The sequence below is a fragment of the Salvelinus alpinus genome, chromosome 3 (assembly GCF_045679555.1).
Source record: "Salvelinus alpinus chromosome 3, SLU_Salpinus.1, whole genome shotgun sequence".
NCBI classification, from domain to species: Eukaryota; Metazoa; Chordata; class Actinopteri; order Salmoniformes; family Salmonidae; genus Salvelinus; species Salvelinus alpinus.
In genome coordinates, this window is record NC_092088.1 from 65,779,909 (window position 1) to 65,798,011 (window position 18,103).

Consider the following 18,103-nt stretch of genomic DNA (forward strand, 5'->3'; position numbering starts at 1 on the left):
CCAGGGAGATGATAAACACTGGGTTATCCACATATTCATCATTTATTACTATCAGTGGAACGCCAGGCAGTGATCCGCTACTTGTTTCAGTTCAACATGTTCCTATGTGACTTTGAATCAAAGAGGGTTTACTGTACCATGGTAGTGTGTGATCCTCATTTTTGCTCAGGGTTGAAGGGGAAATATAATTGAAATGTGTTACATACATATTGTCACCAATGCTGCAGTTTTTAGACAACCATGTTAGGGTAATAACCAGTGTTGTAGTATTCAAGACCAGTCTCGGTCTCGAGTCCAGTCTCGAGACACATATTGAGTGTCTCGGTCTTGTCTCGGTGTCAGATACATTTTTACTTGGTCTCGGACAATGAGGACTTGTCATTTCTTGCTGAGACCAACCGAGACTAGCGGAGTGAAAGATTCAGAATTATCAGCTCCCATTCAGTCAGCCCATTAAACCTCTTTGCCAGACGAAATATCCACACTCCTTCATGACACATGACTATCTTATTGCCTATTGAAACCTGGGCTTACTACTTTACTCGTAACATTACTGTCCTTTACTTTCATTGAAAAATATTCTCAAACTTTGTCGCGCAAATCAGAATTTCCTTGATTTGCTGGTAGGGAAGAGCGGGGGACATTGTTTGGAAGTTGCACGCTCATTATTAGTAAGGGGAGACTGGGGGAAGTTGTAACATGGCTTTTTATCTATTATAGACCTGTTCGGGTTAGTGGTAATTTATGAGTGGCTCTCTATTTGACCTCAGCATGCTTTTTCTCACCATTCTGAATGTCTAAAGAATCCATGTTGTTCTGAAGTATGAACACAGAAATACTGGACATTTTGACCTCTTAATATGGTGACGATTTGACACAATTACAATTACAACCATGGTCTTGAATTGGACTCACATTGTTCTGGTCTTGACTTGGTCTCGGACCCCTCGCCCCCCCTCCCGGTCTCGGTCTCGCCCCACCCTCCGATCTTGGTCTTGACTCTGACTTTATTTGCTCCAGTCTTGAATCGGTCTCGCTTTACGGTAGGTGGTCTCGAACACAACACTGGTTATTACACAGGCTGTTGTGTAATATAACATTTGTTATGCCTCTAGAGACAATACCCTTAATATCCAATGTAGGTTTCCATCAGACGTTGATAATGTCACATCTGCTATAAGATTTATTAAATAATTATTTTGTCCAGGAGACATTGTGAAGTATCGCTGCTTCCCTGGATTTACCCTGGTAGGCAACAGTGAGCTTACCTGTAAACTCAACTCTCATCTCCAGTTTGAGAGTCCTCCGCCTACTTGTGAAGGTAAGAGAATGTTCAGACCAGAATATTTGGATTATTATTATTAAATTTTTTTCTTGGAAAGGAAAGTTATAACAGGCGGTGAACTTTCAGCTCAGTTCCAATAAATGATTTATGTTATCTGCTTTTACAAGCATGGCAGTTTGCTGCCCTTTGACATTCTATGCAAATCTATGCACATTTCCCCCCGAATACAACAGGTGTAGACCTTACAGTGAAATGCTTACTTACCGAGATCCTTGTTCCCTTGCATCCTTGTGATGACTCCGTTATACTACAGTATTAGTATGCATTGTTCCAAGGTGTGTATCACCCTGTTAAAAATACGAACACCCCTTTTTTGTCATGGTAGTGCACTGCTGCTAGAGCCTGTGTCTCTTTGTAATCAGAGCTCTAACAGAAGTGAGTCACAGATTTAATGGCTTATTCATACATATCATTTCTAATTATAGTGCCAACGCGATGACACAGATGGGAGGCAGCACTATGGCTCTATTAAAGCACAGCACAAAGCACTACCAAGCCTTTTTTGGGGAGATAGAGAAGCAGAGCAGTTTCCTTGAATTTTGTAATTCCATAATGGAGCTAAGCAGCTATGGTCCATTCGGTTTGTTTTCATTATTATTTGCCCACATTGTAGAATATGAAAATGTTAAATCGATTCACATTATTTATTGTCGTAGATCATTAACCCTAAGCTCATTTTGATTTGCAACCTGAAGAGGTTCACAAGAACTACAGTTGAGGTGATAAAGATGTGTACTGTAGCAACAATTACCTTTTTCTCATGAGTAATTTTTGTCTGCTTGTGTTTGTTGTGCTTTTAGCCCAGTGTCCTGCAAATGAAGAACGCGCCTTCTCATCTGGGGTTATCCTTAGTCCAGGTTTCCCTAAAAACTACCCCAACTCTCAGACCTGCTCCTGGGTCATCAGAGTTCAACCTGCGTACACTATTTCCATCTTCGTGGAGATGTTTCAGAGTGAGAAGCAGTTCGACGAACTTGAGATCTTTGACGGTAGTTTCCTTTTCCAACAGCCAACTAAGTCACATGCATTGATTTTTTTGTGCAGTTTTCAAATGTTTATCTAATGTCAGCGATGTGTGATTTAAAAAAATTATTCCACGACGAGCACTGTAATGTTTTAGTGTTTATTTTTATTCGTTAGGACCATCTGGCCAGAGCCCTTTGCTGGTGGCCCTTAGTGGAAATCACTCCACACAGTTAAACTTTACAAGCAAGACCAACCACCTTTACCTGAGATGGTCCACTGATCATGCAACCAGCAAAAGAGGGTTCAAAATCCGATACACAGGTTTGTAGTGCATAACCATATGTTTCCTTTTGCGATAAGACATTATATGTTTCACAGTTGCTTTGGGGATGCCTACAGCATTGCATCAATTTTTATAAGGACTGACTGTTATGTTTCAAGACAACTTCTACCCCCATGCCATCAGACTGCTAAATAGCCATATGACTGCTAAATAGTTAGTTAATGTTTACCTGGACTATCTTCACTGACCCTATCTTGCATTGACTCTATGCACACTCACAATACTACAGTATATACTGTATAGAGACTTTATACACACACACTACACTGACACTCACATAAAACTCACACACATTTACATACACACAAACTTATACTGACAATACAAACACAACACAAACACACTTAAACAAACACACACACACACACTTTTACACTCATAATTTGCTGCTGCTACTCAGTTCTTTATTTTACTCTTATTATTATCTAGGCTGATGCCTAGTCACTTTACCCTGCCTTCATGTACATACAGTATCTACTTCAAATACCTCATATCGCTGCACATTGATCTGGTACTGGTACTCCCTGTTTATAGCATCTTGTGCATTTTATTCCTCTTGTGTTATTTTTTATTTTTAATGATAATTGTTTTACTCTGCATCGTTGGAAAGGGCTTGTAAGCAAGCATTTCACATTTAAGTCTACACCTGTTGTATTCAGCACGTGACAAATCCAATTTGATTTGATGAATTCTGAAACATTTGAACTACAGTACATTCAAAATGGGGGAAAAGCACCATAGCCTTTTCCTCTTGTATGGGTGTCAGAGAATATTATACACCATCCTCTGTCCTCTGAGGCAGTTGCTTTGGATCCAATTTAGGTCAAAGAGTGTGAGGAAGTCAGACCTTTCCAAGTTAGCCCTCATTAGGCTGGGCCCAGACATGTATACCTGTAGGGATCCTTTTGCAAGTCCTCCATAATAGAGGTCAAAGATCCCATAATGAATTTGGCTGAATAACTGCCATGTCCAGTGACTCAAACAGACATTTCCACCAATGACCAAACATGATATATAGCTCACAAAGCCCAGTGGCCATGATTACTTTCCATTTATTTTCTCTCCCTCTGCCTTTTCTGTCACTTTTCTGCTCTCTATTCATTTTAGTCGATCCTTTTGCCATTCCAGCCCCTGTGCTGGTTATTATTCCAGTTCGTTTCCACGTTTCCCTATTTTTTCAATTTGCCATCCCTTGTGCTGTGGAGAAAAAAGGCGTGATTCGGGGTAAAAAATGGTTACATTGCATTGAGGCCTGACGTGTCAGAATGAGTGATGGTTTCTGAAGGTTTCAGAATGGCTACCACGGTGCCGTCAGACTGTGTAAAAGGCTTTTTAAATAATGCAGGGATGTTGAACACAGACAGGGTAATACACCTCTGCTTGATCTTTACAAAACTGCTTTGGGAGCAAAGAAGTCTTTACCCAGCCAGGGGATTTTTTCCCTTCGTCTTTAACAGTCCATTGGGCATTCATCAAAGTAAATTAGAATGATATGCTGCCTGGAGTTTTAACATGTGGTCTAATCACCCAGAACCTAGACTCAACCATTTAGCCCGATTAATGGTTTTAATTTAGGGCAGGGGATTTTGAGAATTCTGGAAAATACTTATGTCATGTTATACTAATGTAATGTAATGTAAAGTACTAATATATATGTAATATAAAGTACTAATGTATATGTAGCGTATGCCGTTAATAATTTAGATGGTGGCATGATATAGAAACACTTAAAATGCTCTTTCTTTTCAATGTAGCTCCTTATTGTAGCATTAATGAGCCACCTGGAAATGGAGGGGTGCTTAATCGAACAAGAGAGCGCCCAGGAAGCAAGCTGCAGTACTATTGTTATGCTGGCTACAGGCTAGTGGGCCCCAGAAATTCCACCTGCCGGTTGCATCGGAATGGGCTGTATCATTGGGATGCCCCAGCTCCACTATGTCAAGGTAATGCAGAGCTGCGAATTACATTTACTGACTTGAGGGGGATTCACTTTAATCTTATGTCTGGGGGCTCCCTCGTGTCAGAATGTGGAGATGTGTTTGCACAAATCTGGAGGAGTTGTGACTCATTGTCTTTCTCCATTTATTTTTCTCTTCAACATAGCAGGCTACAATTCATTAATATTTCCTAATATCATACTGTAGCTAGAAAATATATTATAATGAGTCTTCTAACAAACTTTGTTCAGAAGTATATCATTGACAGTTATGTAACTGACCCTTTTTCTATTATGTTAATTAGTGTGACAGCCTGTTGCTTTAAGCAAAGGAGATGTATATTTGCATAAAGGAATAGAGGATAAGTTGGAGCTAATTACTTCTGGGGGTTGTATCTGTACATGCCTGTTTAAGAGCATGCAAGGCAATTATCTCTTTAAAAGGTACTGTGTCCCCTCATTTGTGGTAAACTACAGGTGGGTAAGTAGCGTACAAAACAATAGAACTGTTTGTTATTCTCACTAAACCTGATTGTAAATTATAATTTGATTAAATGAGATTGATTGTTCCATTTGCACAGTATTCTGAACATGGTATTTGAATGGTAAATGTGTGTTTAAGCAATTGAATGCCACAATCTTCAAGGGAAATATCTGGTTTCCATAGTACCCTAACAGTTGGAACATACACACTTTGCTTACTTACTCTTTATCCCCTTTGAGATATAATGCCACTATAGTCAGAACACTTCACGTTATACCCTTTTATTAGAAGTGGCCAGTGTCCACTAATTATGTGCCATAATTTCTGTAAGTGCTGAGAGTAATCCATGCAGCTGAGGTCATCGTTTGATAAGTATCATATTAATATTTTAATGTCTTTCCATCGGCAGCTTTATCTTGTGGAATCCCTGAGTCTCCTGCCAATGGTTCATTCCATGGTTTCCAGTACACAGTGGGAAGCAAAGTGAATTACCAGTGCAATGAAGGGTACAGGATGGAGACAAGTCTCCCCACAAGCACCGTCTGTCTAGAGAATGGGACATGGAGCAACGCTGCACACCCACCTCTTTGTTTACGTGAGAAAAATAACCTTTGTTTCTATGCCAACAGTATGATAAATTCCCCTGCCTCATTGAGCCACTGCAGTCAATGCAGGTCTCATTAATGTTCTCCTTAGAGAGTAATGTGGAGCAGGTAACGGCTGAGATGAGAGCAATAATGACTAGATTTTTGCAGTTAAGCACTCACAAAAATCAAATGGTAGGATGCAACCCGCCCCCTCAGGTCTGCATTATCAGAAACACACTAAGCAATCATGTTGGAGTCATTTTGGGACATGACTGTATAAATTACATTTTAATACCTGAATGAATGTGATGTATGTGAATACAGTATATATAACATACTTTTATACTCATTATATTTTATAGTTTTATATCATAAAGTGCTTTGGCATTTCTCAGTTTTAACAATAGATACTGGACAGATTGATAATGCAGATAAGGCTTTTAGAATATTACATCGGCAAATATGGAGAAGGAAATGGAGAAAAGTTTCTCTGTCATGTCTGGCTTTTTGAGTGTGTTCTATTAAATCTGGCATGTTCTCTCTCCCCCCACAGCGATCCAGTGCCCTTACATTGAGAGCATGCTCTCAGAACACATGGTGTGGCGGCTGATCTCGGGGTCACTGAATGAATTTGGATCTCAGATAATGCTGAGCTGCACTCCTGGCTTCTACCTGGGAGGCAGGAGGACCATCAAGTGCTTAGCTAATGGAACCTGGGCTGGAATCCAGGAGAGGTCTACCTGCAAGAGTAATCTACCACCAGGCTGCACTGCTTAGAGTTCTGGAAAAATAATAGGAAATAATAATAATAGTTATAATAATAGTTGACATTTTGAGTACCTTGTTCTAATTACTGAGAGCAATTTCATTGTCTGGCCAGAGCTGTTATTCACACTGGCAGTTAACACGTCTGAAATCTTTCCTCTTTGTGGCTCCCAGTGTATTTCTGGACGGATGCATTCATAATCTCCAGGATCTGGTGTGGGAGCTGGGAAGTCACAAGGCAGTATCCAATCATTTGTTTTGGTCACAGCCCTCCCTATTTCCTCTGCATAGACGTGCTGAGTAAACAATAAACTGTAGTGGCGATGAAGTAATCAGGGAAATACGGTCCGGCTAATTAGAGGTCAGAGGGAGAAGATAAATATTCTGATTAGCGGGGACTTAATATGTTTACATGCCATGGTGAACATTGTAACGGTTTTGACTTGAGGTTATTGTTTGCAGGGGTGCCAGGTAGGTTGTGCCTACCAGAGAAAACAGTGAATGAGTCCCGTCTGGTCCGTCAAGTCTACACCAATACAAAGGACTCATGTAAAAGTCAGGATGGACATACACTTTTCATAAACCCTTAAAACATTGGAAATAACTTCAAAACAATTGTATTCTTTTGCGTGGGTTGTATTACCAACATAAATGATCACACACATAATAATTTAACAAACAACTAGCTCTGGTTCCTCAAGAAAAGTCCCGTACCTCAGGCCTAAAAGAGTCCAGCCCGGTAAATGAGTGAACTCAAGTGACCTTATTCACGCAATGTTTGGCCATTCATAAAGTGTAGCGTAAACCCAGTCTCAATCATACAATCAGAATGTCAAACTCTTTTACCACACAACCATAAAGAGTATCAAATCTCAGTAAGTCTTCAACTACAACTGACCACATAAATCATCACGGTATACATCACACTAAAACAAATGTAATACCGTATGCAAAATAGTTGTCGTCAATCGGTCAGTTAGACAATCCAATCCGCCAACAGATCTCCAGCAGAGAAAGGCCACGAAGAACCAGAGGAGAGCAACTGAGATGTGTAGTCCAAAGGAAGCAATGAGTGGATCCGATCCTGGTTAAACTTGAGACAAGGCTACAAAGCACACTTTTAAATACAACAAAACAAACGGAGTAAAGAAGCTTCGGAACTGAGGGTTGAACACATCCTCGTTCGCACCACCATCACAACCCCCTTTTGCGCAGCTGATGCTGGCTATTCAGCCCAGCCTCACATTCAATTCGCGCATATATGTACAAAATGTATTTCAGCAGATTTCGTGCGTTTTTGTGCATTTTTGGGGTGGTTCAATTCGTTTGAAAATACACGAATTTCTGTGCTACTTAATTCGTGCGAAAATACACGAATTTCTGTGCTACTTAATTCGTGCGAAAAGACACGAATTTAACCAGTAGGCGATACACAAGCCGTTGCAACAACCATAGACGCGATCGCCTGTATTTATTTATTTTACGTTATGAATATATAGATATTTTGTCTTTTTTTAACCATTTAACCATAAGAGGTTATATATATATTGTCTTTATTTAATCCCTATTAAAACATTGTGGTTTTATGCCTATATGTACTGTTTTCGATTTTTCTGAACAGACTTTTCAGGATAGAATGCAATGCATGATGGTTAATGGTATTTTATTCGGTTGTAGTTCCATGTATTTCTTAAAAAATAAACGTGTAAACCATTTTTATTGAACAGAATGTAACTGAAAATACAATGGCAGCCTTGCCATTGTCCATCAATAACAAAACTTTTTTTTTTCGTATAACATTTGGGGAAATGTATGCAGTCATTGTAGTCTTACATTTTGTTGGCCAACCAAAATTACCAAAACGTTAACACGTAATAAGGCTAGGGTGGCTGAGTGTAAATACATGGCTCTGAGTGTAAGCACCTTTTCACTAGAAACGTTCTTGTGTTCAAATTACCGTCAGTGCGAAATAGCTAGAAAGCTTTCGTATTTCCACTTGGCTGCACCTACGGTTACGATAACGATGAATCAAGTGCAATACCTGCGTCGAACTGTGTCGAGCAGCAAAACACCGGAAAGCTTCTAGCCTACCGGAAAGTTACAAGAAGAACAAGAATAGTTACCTCATCCGGTCATGTGACACTCTGGACGCCCCCTAAAAGCAATTTCAACCGTTTTGAAAAATGATGCCTGGTAACCCCAAAAAAATACCAGGTGCATGAAAAGTTTGGACTTAGAATATTTTTTGAAAACCTCCATAAATCACTCAGGCCATTGACTCGAGAAGAAAAAACATAAAATATTTTCCAGAAGAAAAAAAAGAATATTTTTTGAAAACCTCCATAAATCACTTAGGCCAGCACCCATTGATTTGGGGCGGTAGTATAGCGCTCCCAGAGCGGGTATGGAAGTCTGGATCCCCTCTAAAAGCATTTAAGGCTCTGTGTGTCTTTAAGCACCATACTTTTTCACTACATCCTTGCTGTGTGTGTGTGTGTGTGTGTGTGTGTGTGTGTGTGTGTGTGTGTGTGTGTGTGTGTGTGTGTGTGTGTGTGTGTGTGTGTGAGTGTGTGTGTGTGTGTGTGTGTGTGTGTGTGTGTGTGTGTGTGTGTGTGTGTGTGTGTGTGTGTGTGTGTGTGTGTGTGTGTGTGTGAGAGCTTTTCTTTGACATCTGTTTAGCGAAATTACTGATTTACAGTTCATGAGGGTTGACCGATTCACACATTTAAAGTTTTGGAAAGATCTGACTTTTTTAAACCTTCGAAACAGCACCTATGACCCCATTTTAAGGCACTTCCGGTTGGCACAGGAAGCTATAAGTAAATACATATCCTGATCGGGGTATGCTTTTACAGAATCCTGAGTTTTAAGTCTATACGTTAAGAACTGACTGATTTACACAGGGTTGAATGCACTATATATCACAAACTGCTGGTTGGGTATGGCAAAACACTTTTAGGGTGATTTTATCACTTCCGGTTGCTCCAGGAAGCTTAGAATCAACACAGGTAGACCTCATAGTGGCTTGATGGATTGTCATTGAAGACAGGTTCATAAGACATTCATAACCCACATAGGCTTCAGGTTGAATTTAGGGGTGCAGGCAATGTGTTCCTATGGGGTGAGATGTCATTGTAAACTGTTTGATGTAAACACCTTCTTTTAACTGTTAAGGGTTAATGCCACACGGTCAATGTTAGGCTTGCACAGAGACCTTAGGAACGTTCCTGAGGTCAAATTGTGCTTCTAAACCTTAACAGTTCTCTCTCTGTCTCCCAAAAGCAAAATACTTGAAATGTAGGTCAAGGGTCATCTTCTTGTCACTGTCGCTGCGCTCAGACCGAGCAAGCTACGGTCAAGCGGGGCATCTCGTTGAACTCGGCACGGCTATGGTGATGTCATTTTTAGTGGTGATTTCAGAATGCTATTTTGGTGGTTTTTCACTGTTGAAACATATTGCAAATGCACAAAAGTCAACTAGCAAGTCAGTGTCCATCAGCCAATTAGATATTTTCAGACACCAAACTGATACCATCTGACTCCAAACTCACTTTTTCCAACTCGTTTAGAAGCCAACTATCACATATTTCAGAGCAGGCCCAAAATTCACAGCGCCTTCCATTTAAACCATAATAAAACAAATAATACGTAGTTATGTTCTAGCTGCGGGTCCAGTTTTCACATTATGTTTAGCCCTATGTGAGGCGACCTCGAATCCCACGTTTCGGCTCGATAGGTCATTCGGTGCCCGAGCAAAACCTTAATTGGTGCTGAAATTCCACTTTTTTCCATGCCTTGCTACGGGGTCCTTGAATGAGCTATCGGACAGAAATGTCGGGGTCCGTCTCTATGGGCCGAGCCGGTTTCAATGCACCTAGTCTTGCAACTCTGGGACTTTTCTAAATGTCACCATTTTGTAATGCTCAAAATGAATTGAAGTCAATGCAAATGCACCGAGGCTTTTTATCGGTCCGAGAACCTTCTAGAGCCACATAACTCACCGTGCTTAATCGACCTGAGCTCTAGAACAGGTTTGTAAAGTTTCAGAACTCTAGGTCTGACGGTTCTTTAAAAGTTCAAACAAAAGTAACTATTGCAGGAACTGTCTGCCTCTAAGCCCCTCAGTGTGTCACTCCATCCTTTCTGTGTGGGTGTGTAAATTTTTCCTTGAAATCTGATGGGATGAATGACTGATTTACAGTTCATGAGGGTTGCCTATTCACATATATTAAGTTTTGGAAAGATTTGATTTTTTTAACCCTTCGAAACAGCCCTTTTGACACCAATTATGGCACTTCCGGTTGGCACAGGAAGCTGAAAGTAAACACATATCCTCATTGGAGTGGGCTTTTACAGAATCCTGAGTTTTAAGTCTATACGTTAAGAACTCACTGATTTACATAGGGTTGAATGCACTATTTCTCTCAAACTGCAGGTTGGGTATGGCAAACACTTTTAGGGTGATTTAAAATCGAATCTTTAGAATCGACACAGGTAGACCTCATAGTGGCCTGATGGATTGTCATCGAAGACAGGTTCATAAGGCATTATTAACCCACATAGGCTTCAGGTTGAATTTAGGGGAGCAGGAAATGTATTCCTATGGGGAGACATGTCATTGTAAACTGTTTGATGTAAACACCTTCTTTTAACTATTAAGGGTTAATGCCACACGGTCAATGTTAGGCTTGCACAGATCGGGAGGACCTTAGGAACGTTCCTGAGGTCAAATTGTGCTTCTAACCTTAACGGTTCTCTCTCTGTCTCCCAAAAGCAAAAAAATATGAAATTGAGGTCAAAGGGTCATTTGGGTCCTTCTTCTTGTCCCTGTCGCTGCACTCAGACCGAGCTAGCTACGGTCAAGCGGGGCATCTCGTTGAACTCGGCATGGCCTGGAGATAATGGCAATGCCATTTCAGGCTTTGTGTGTCTTTAAGCACCGTACTTTTTCACTCCATCCTTTTATCCCCTTTTCTTCGTGGTATCCAATCGCTAGTAATTACTATCTTGTCTCATCGCTACAACTCCCGTATGGGCTCAGGAGAGACGAAGGTCGAAAGCCACGCGTCCTCCGAAGCACAACCCAACCAAGCCGCACTGCTTCTTAACACAGCGCGCCTCCAACCCGGAAGCCAGCCGCACCAATGTGTCGGAGGAAACACCGTGCACATGGCCCCCTTGGCTAGCGCGCACTGCCCCCGGCCCGCCACAGGAGTCGCTGGAGCGCGATGAGACAAGGATATCCCTAACGGCCAAACCCTCCCTAACCCGGACGACGCTAGGCCAACGGACCTCCCGGTCGCGGCCCGGCTGCGGCAGAGCCTGGGCGCGAACCCAGAGACTCTGGTGGCGCAGCTAGCACTGCGATGCAGTGGCAGAGCTTCGAGACCCACTTAAAAAATGTTCGTCTGAACACACTGCAACTGGATCTGTAACTTTTTTTTTTTTAACTCCTTTTTGTGAACATGACCAATTTGTCAATGTACGATTTCTCTTAAATTACGATAGATAAATGGCTGGTTCTTTTTTTCCTGACACCGTATGCTTATGTACTTTGACGTGAAGCGGTCAAATTAGCACCCTACTTTACGTTTTTGAACTTTAATCCCAGAAAAATGGCCATAACTCAAAAAGCGTTGAGGCCTCGACGCCATCTTGTTCGGAGCCAACTGTCCATTACGTCTTCGAAATATTTTCCGTTTAGGAGAAAAGGCCACATGAATTTGCAATGTGCTTGTGCATTTGCAATATTATTTATTTTCCCTCTGGTGGGAATTTCCTAGACTGCGGAAAAATGACCAAAATGTGTTATTTTTATAAAACGGAAACCGAACGTCCGAGAGATTTAGTTTGATGACTTCCTGAAAGATCTCTCCCCCGCGCACGGCCCGACACCGTCCGCGAATTTTAGAAACGTTGCAGGACGTCTAGTAAGGGACCTTACATTTGCAATGTGGCGTTTCTCACTAACCATATGGCGAGTGCTAAAATGTTCCCTTAAGGTATGGAAAGGCCTTGGAAAGGCCATAAGTGTAAGCCAACATAATTCATTATTTTACATTATGGTGTAATTTAGGCTCCACGAAATATGAAATGGGTTATGAAGAAAATCGTGTATGGTTGCCTACATGACAAAAAGGCGTTCTGATTACAAGTGCACCAGTATCCAAAGTATTAAGCGAAATCAAGCACAGAAAACAGCATTGGCATTAATAAAACAATATTTCCCACGAATTAAGTCGCAGGTAAATGTGCGTCTTTTCTCAAAAATTCTGTTCAGCAAGTCTAAAACAGTACATATAGGCATACAACGACACATTTTAAAACATGGTTAAACAAAGACAACATTTCTGTATATTCATGACGTTGAATTAGCCATTAAGAAGAACAAAAATGAAATATAAATTATCGCGTCTATATGGTTGTTGCAAAGGCTTGTGTCGCCTACTGGTTAAATTCGTGTCTTTTCGCACGAATTAAGTAGCACAGAAATTCGTGTATTTTCAAACGAATTTAACCAGCCCAAACCAGCCCAAAAATGCACAAAAACGCACGAAATCTGCTGAAATACATTTTGTACATATATGCGCGAATTGAATGTGAGACTGTGTTGGGCTATTTCATTGGGAATTAAAGGGGAAGCGTTGAGACAGTTCAGACAAATTCAGAGCCGTCACAACATGCAAAGGTACATTGGTCTTGGCTTTGATTGGGTGCGTCTAGGAGCCCCTGATATTTTCTGATCATTCCATGAGTGCCTTTTTTACAGGGAAGACAATATGCTGGATGAGTACTCATTTGTATGTATAGCCAATGCACTTACATACTCGGTTTAGCGGCTCTCTTTATTCATGTGGTGAACCAGACTGTATTTGAATTGAAAGAAGGTGAATACACACAGTGATCCACAGGGCACTGCTCTATATAGTTCATCAAAAGTTCACCCTCTTTAGTCATTCCTCTTGAATCTAGTAGACAAACAAATAAGCACAATGTAGCATACATTAGAACGATATGACAAAACAGAAAGAGGGGTAATATACAGTATAATGTCTGTTGGCATAATGGCCAGCAATGTGTGTTTACATAAGGTAGTTGCATATTCAAATTATTGTAACATTTACAGGTAATTTGTTAGGGCTGAATCAATCAGCTGCTGTAAGACACATTTCACTTCCCCATTCAGTGTTCTAGAACAAATACACAATACTCTGCATACCTTTCATCCAGGATATCTAGTAACTAGATCAAAATGATTCGCTAATCATTCCTCATTGTGGAATTTGTTTCCACTCAGGCACAGTGGCGTGCAACCAAGTATAACCCAGTCTCTGATTGTCTGTGTCACTTCCAGTTATCTCGTGTGGGGACCTCCCCTCTCCTCCCTATGGCAACAAGATAGGAACCCTGATTACGTTTGGCGCCACAGCGATCTTCATGTGTAATACGGGCTACACACTGGTTGGGTCACATGTGAGGGAATGTGGGGCCAACGGGCTCTGGAGTGGAGTGGAAACCAAGTGTCTTGGTACAGTATAAATGGTTTTCTAATGCTTAAGTTTTCTTTCTTTTCTCATCCTGGACGAGCCCCAAAATTGTATCATCCTGGACAAGTCCCCAAGTTTATGTTCTTGTAAGACCCCCAAATAGGCTAGCACATCTTTATGGTTTTCACATCATTATGCCAGAAACTCATTAAGATTTCTCAGGTTACAGTTGTGTTTACAGTTTCAAACTCTTGAAGGTCATGATTTCTCTTCAATTACCAGCGTCCCAAATTTTATGTAGGGAACTTTTTATATTGATAATTCTATTCATGAGATTGAGACTATTTTACCTAACTGAAAATATTATGCAAATATTTGGTTTATTCTCCCTTCTAGCTGGCCACTGTGACTCCCCTGATCCAATCATCAATGGTCATATCAGTGGAGATGGCTCCAGTTATCGTGACACTGTTGTCTATCAGTGCAACCTGGGCTTTCGCCTTATTGGAACATCGGTTCGGATCTGTCAACAGGACCACAGATGGTCTGGACAAGCTCCTGTTTGTGTTCGTAAGTGCAATAACTTTAGTTTTTTAATTGTTCCTATCGATTCTCCCTTAACAATCAGAGATGTACAGGAATTCTCCACCTTCAGGTGGTGGGCTGATGCTTAAAAACGTGAAGCTGATCGATCCTTGTCAAGGGAGGAGCTGATTTTTTTTTTATATGACAGTAAAACATTCTTATGATGACTGTAACATTTGTTGTCACCTTCAGTTCTTGCACACTTTCTCATAAAAAGTATACTTCAACACTGTCTTCTCAGGCAAATTTGCCAAACTGCTGAACTTGGAACCAATCAGAACTCCCGTATATTCCCCACGTGACGAAGGCAGCCAATATAAGATGTAAACGCAGCCTCACGTGTGTGATGAAATAAGATAAATATCTTGAGTGCACTTGAAATATTCCACTGGGCACAGACTTCAATTCAATGTTTTCAGTATTCCATGTTGGTTCAATGTAATTTCATTGAAATTATGTGGAAACAATGTTAATTCAACCAGTCTGTGCCCAGGGGGATGCAGCATGCAATACAAATTGTCTTGATCGTTTGAAGAAGTAAGTTCGTTAATCACACGCCAGGCCTGGTATTCATAGATGACTTTGAAAAGGCTTTTGTCACACCCTGATCTGTTTCACCTGGCTTGGTGATTGTTTCCACCCACCTTCAGGTGTCTCCTGTTTTCCCCATTAGTCCCGTGTATTTATCCCTGTGTTTCCTGTCTCTCTGTGCCAGTTCGTCTTGTTTGCCAAGTCAACCAGTGTTTCTCCTAGCTCTTATTTTCCCCAGTCTCTGTTTTTCTAGCCCTCCTGGTTTTGAGCCTTGTCTGTCCTGATGCCGAATCCGCCTGCTTGACCACTCTACCAGTTCTGACCTCGAGCTTGCCTCTCCCGTTGTACTGTTTGGACTCGGACCTGTTCACTGAACCCCTGCCTGTCCTGACCTCGAGCCTGCCTATGCCCTGGTACTGTTTCGATTCTTACCTGGTTTATGAACTCTCGCCTATCCCCAACCTGCCTTTTGCCTACCCCTTTTGGTGTAATAAATATCGGAGCTCAACCATCTGCCTCCTGTGTCTGCATTTGGGTCTCGCCTTGTGCCCTTATAGCTTTTGATAAAGTAAGACTGGAATTTTTATATACAGCGCATTCTGAAAGTTTTTAGACCCCTTGATTTCCACATTTTGTAACGTTCAGCCTTATTCTAAAATGGATTAAATACAATTTTTTCCTCATCAATCTACATACAATACCCCATAATGACAAAGCGAAATCAGGTTTAGACAATTTTGCAAATACATCTTTTAAATAAATAAAAATACATTATTACATAAACATTTAGATCCTTTGCTATGAGACTCAAAATTGATCTCAGGTGCATCCTGTTTCCATTGATCATCCTTGAGATCTTTCTACAACTTGATTGGAGTACACCTGTGGTAAATTCAATTGATTGGACATGATTTGGAAAAGGCACACACCTGTGTGTAGGGTCCCACAGTTGACAGTGCATGTCAAAGCAAAAACCAAGCCATGTGGTCGAACGAATTGTCCGTAGAGCTCCGAGACAGGGTACCAAAATATAATATAAGGTCCCACAGTTGACAGTGCATGTCAGAGCAATTGTCCGTAGAGCTCCGAGACATGATTGTGTCGAGGCACAGATCTGGGGAAGAGTACCAACACATTTCTGCAGCATTGGAGGTCCACAGGAATGCAGTGGCCTCCATCATTCTTAAATGGAAGACGTTTGGCACCATCAAGACAATTCCTAGAGCTGGACGCCCGGCTAAACTGAGCAATCGGGGGGGGATTCTTGGTCAGGGAGGTGACCAACAACCTGATGGTCAGTCTGACAAAGCTCCAGAGTTCCTCTGTGGAGATGGGAGAACCTTCCAGAAGGACAACCATCTCTGCACAACTCCACCAATAAGCACTTTATGGTAGTGGCAAGATGGAAGCCACTCTACAGTAAAAGGCACCTGACAGCCCGCTTGAAGTTTGCCAAAAGACACTTAAAGGACTCTGACCATGAGAAACAGGTTTGATGAAACCAAGATTAAACTCTTTGGCCTTAACTATTTGGCATGCCAAGCGTCACGTCTGGAGGAATCCTGGCACCATCCCTACGGTGAAGCATGGTGGTGGAAGCATGATGCTGTGGCTTTGGAACAAGTCTCTGAATGTCCTTGAGTGGCCCAGCCAGAGCCCGGACTTGAACTCGATCGAACATCTCTGAAGAGACCTGAAAATAGCTGTGCAGCGACGCTCCCCATCCAACCTGACAGAGCTTGAGAGGATCTGCGAGAAGAATGGGAGAAACTCCTCAAACAGTACCCGCAAAACACCAGTCTCAATGTCAACAGTGTAGAGGTGACTCTCCGGGATGCTTGTCTTCTAGGCAGAGTTGGGGAAAAAAGCCATATCTCAGACAAGCCAATCTAAAGAAAAGATTAAGATGGGCAAAAGAACACAGACACTGGACAGAGGAACTCTGCCTGGAAGCCCAGCATCCTGAATTCGGCTCTCCACTGTTGATGTTGAGACTGGTGTTTTGCGGGTACTATTTAATGAAGCTGACAGTTGAGGACTTGTGAGGTGTCTGTTTCTCAAACTAGACACTAATGTACTCTCTCTTGCTCAGTTGTGCACCGGGGCCTCTCACTCCTCTTTCTATCCTGGATAGAGACAGTTTGCGCTGTTCTGTGAAGGGTGTAGTACACAGCGTTGCACGAGATCTTCAGTTTCTTGGAAATTTCTCGCATGGAATAGCCTTCATTTCTCAGAACAAGAATAGACTGACGAGTTTCAGAAGAAATTTCTTTGTTTCTGTCCATTTTGAGACTGTAATCGAACCCACAAATGCTGATGCTCCAGATACTCAACTAGTCTAAAGAAGGCCAGTTTTATTGCTTCTTTAATCAGAACAACAGTTTTCAGCTGTGCTAACATAATTGCAAAAGGATTTTCTAATGATCAATTAGCCTTTTAAAATGATAAACTTGGATTAGCTACTGTAACACAATGTGCCATTGGAACACAGGAGTGATGGTTGCTGATAATGGGCCTCTATATGCCTTTGTAGATAATCCATGAAAAGAAAATCAGATGTTTCCAGCTACAATAGTCATTTACAACATTAAACATGTCTACACTGTATTTCTGATCCATTTGATGTTATTTTAATGGTCAAAAAGTGTGCTTTTCTTTAAAAAACAAGGGCATTCCTTAGTGACCCCAAACTTTTGAACGGTTGTGTATTTATACAGTACCATTCAAAAGTTTGGACACACCTACTCATTCCAGGGTTTTTCTTTATTTTAATTCTACATTATAGAATAATACTGAAGACATCAAAACTATGAAATAACACCTATGGAATCATGTAGTAACCAAAAAAGTGTTCTACAAATTCTACAAAGTAGCCACCCTTTGCCTTGAAGACAGCTTATAACACTCTTTGCATTCTCTCAACCAGCTTCACCTGAAATGCATTTTTCCCCCACATATGCTGAGCACTTGTTGGCTGCTTTTCCTTCACTTTGCGATCCAACTCATCCCAAACCATCTCAATTGGGTTGAGGTCAGGTAATTGTGGAGGCCAGGTCATTTGAGGCAGCGCTCCA

At 41.3% G+C, this 18,103-nt stretch overlaps 1 protein-coding gene across 1 annotated transcript in view; it reads left to right on the plus strand.

Annotated features, from left to right (window-relative positions):
* LOC139571177 (CUB and sushi domain-containing protein 1-like) overlaps positions 1-18,103 on the plus strand; it is a 572,617-nt gene that overhangs the window by 512,629 nt on the left and 41,885 nt on the right. The window contains exons 46-53 of the mRNA XM_071393795.1: positions 1,208-1,321; positions 2,146-2,334; positions 2,486-2,632; positions 4,409-4,597; positions 5,484-5,669; positions 6,215-6,409; positions 13,781-13,954; positions 14,310-14,483. Of these exons, the coding sequence (XP_071249896.1) occupies positions 1,208-1,321; positions 2,146-2,334; positions 2,486-2,632; positions 4,409-4,597; positions 5,484-5,669; positions 6,215-6,409; positions 13,781-13,954; positions 14,310-14,483 (1,368 nt within the window). The remainder of the gene's footprint in view (positions 1-1,207; positions 1,322-2,145; positions 2,335-2,485; positions 2,633-4,408; positions 4,598-5,483; positions 5,670-6,214; positions 6,410-13,780; positions 13,955-14,309; positions 14,484-18,103) is intronic.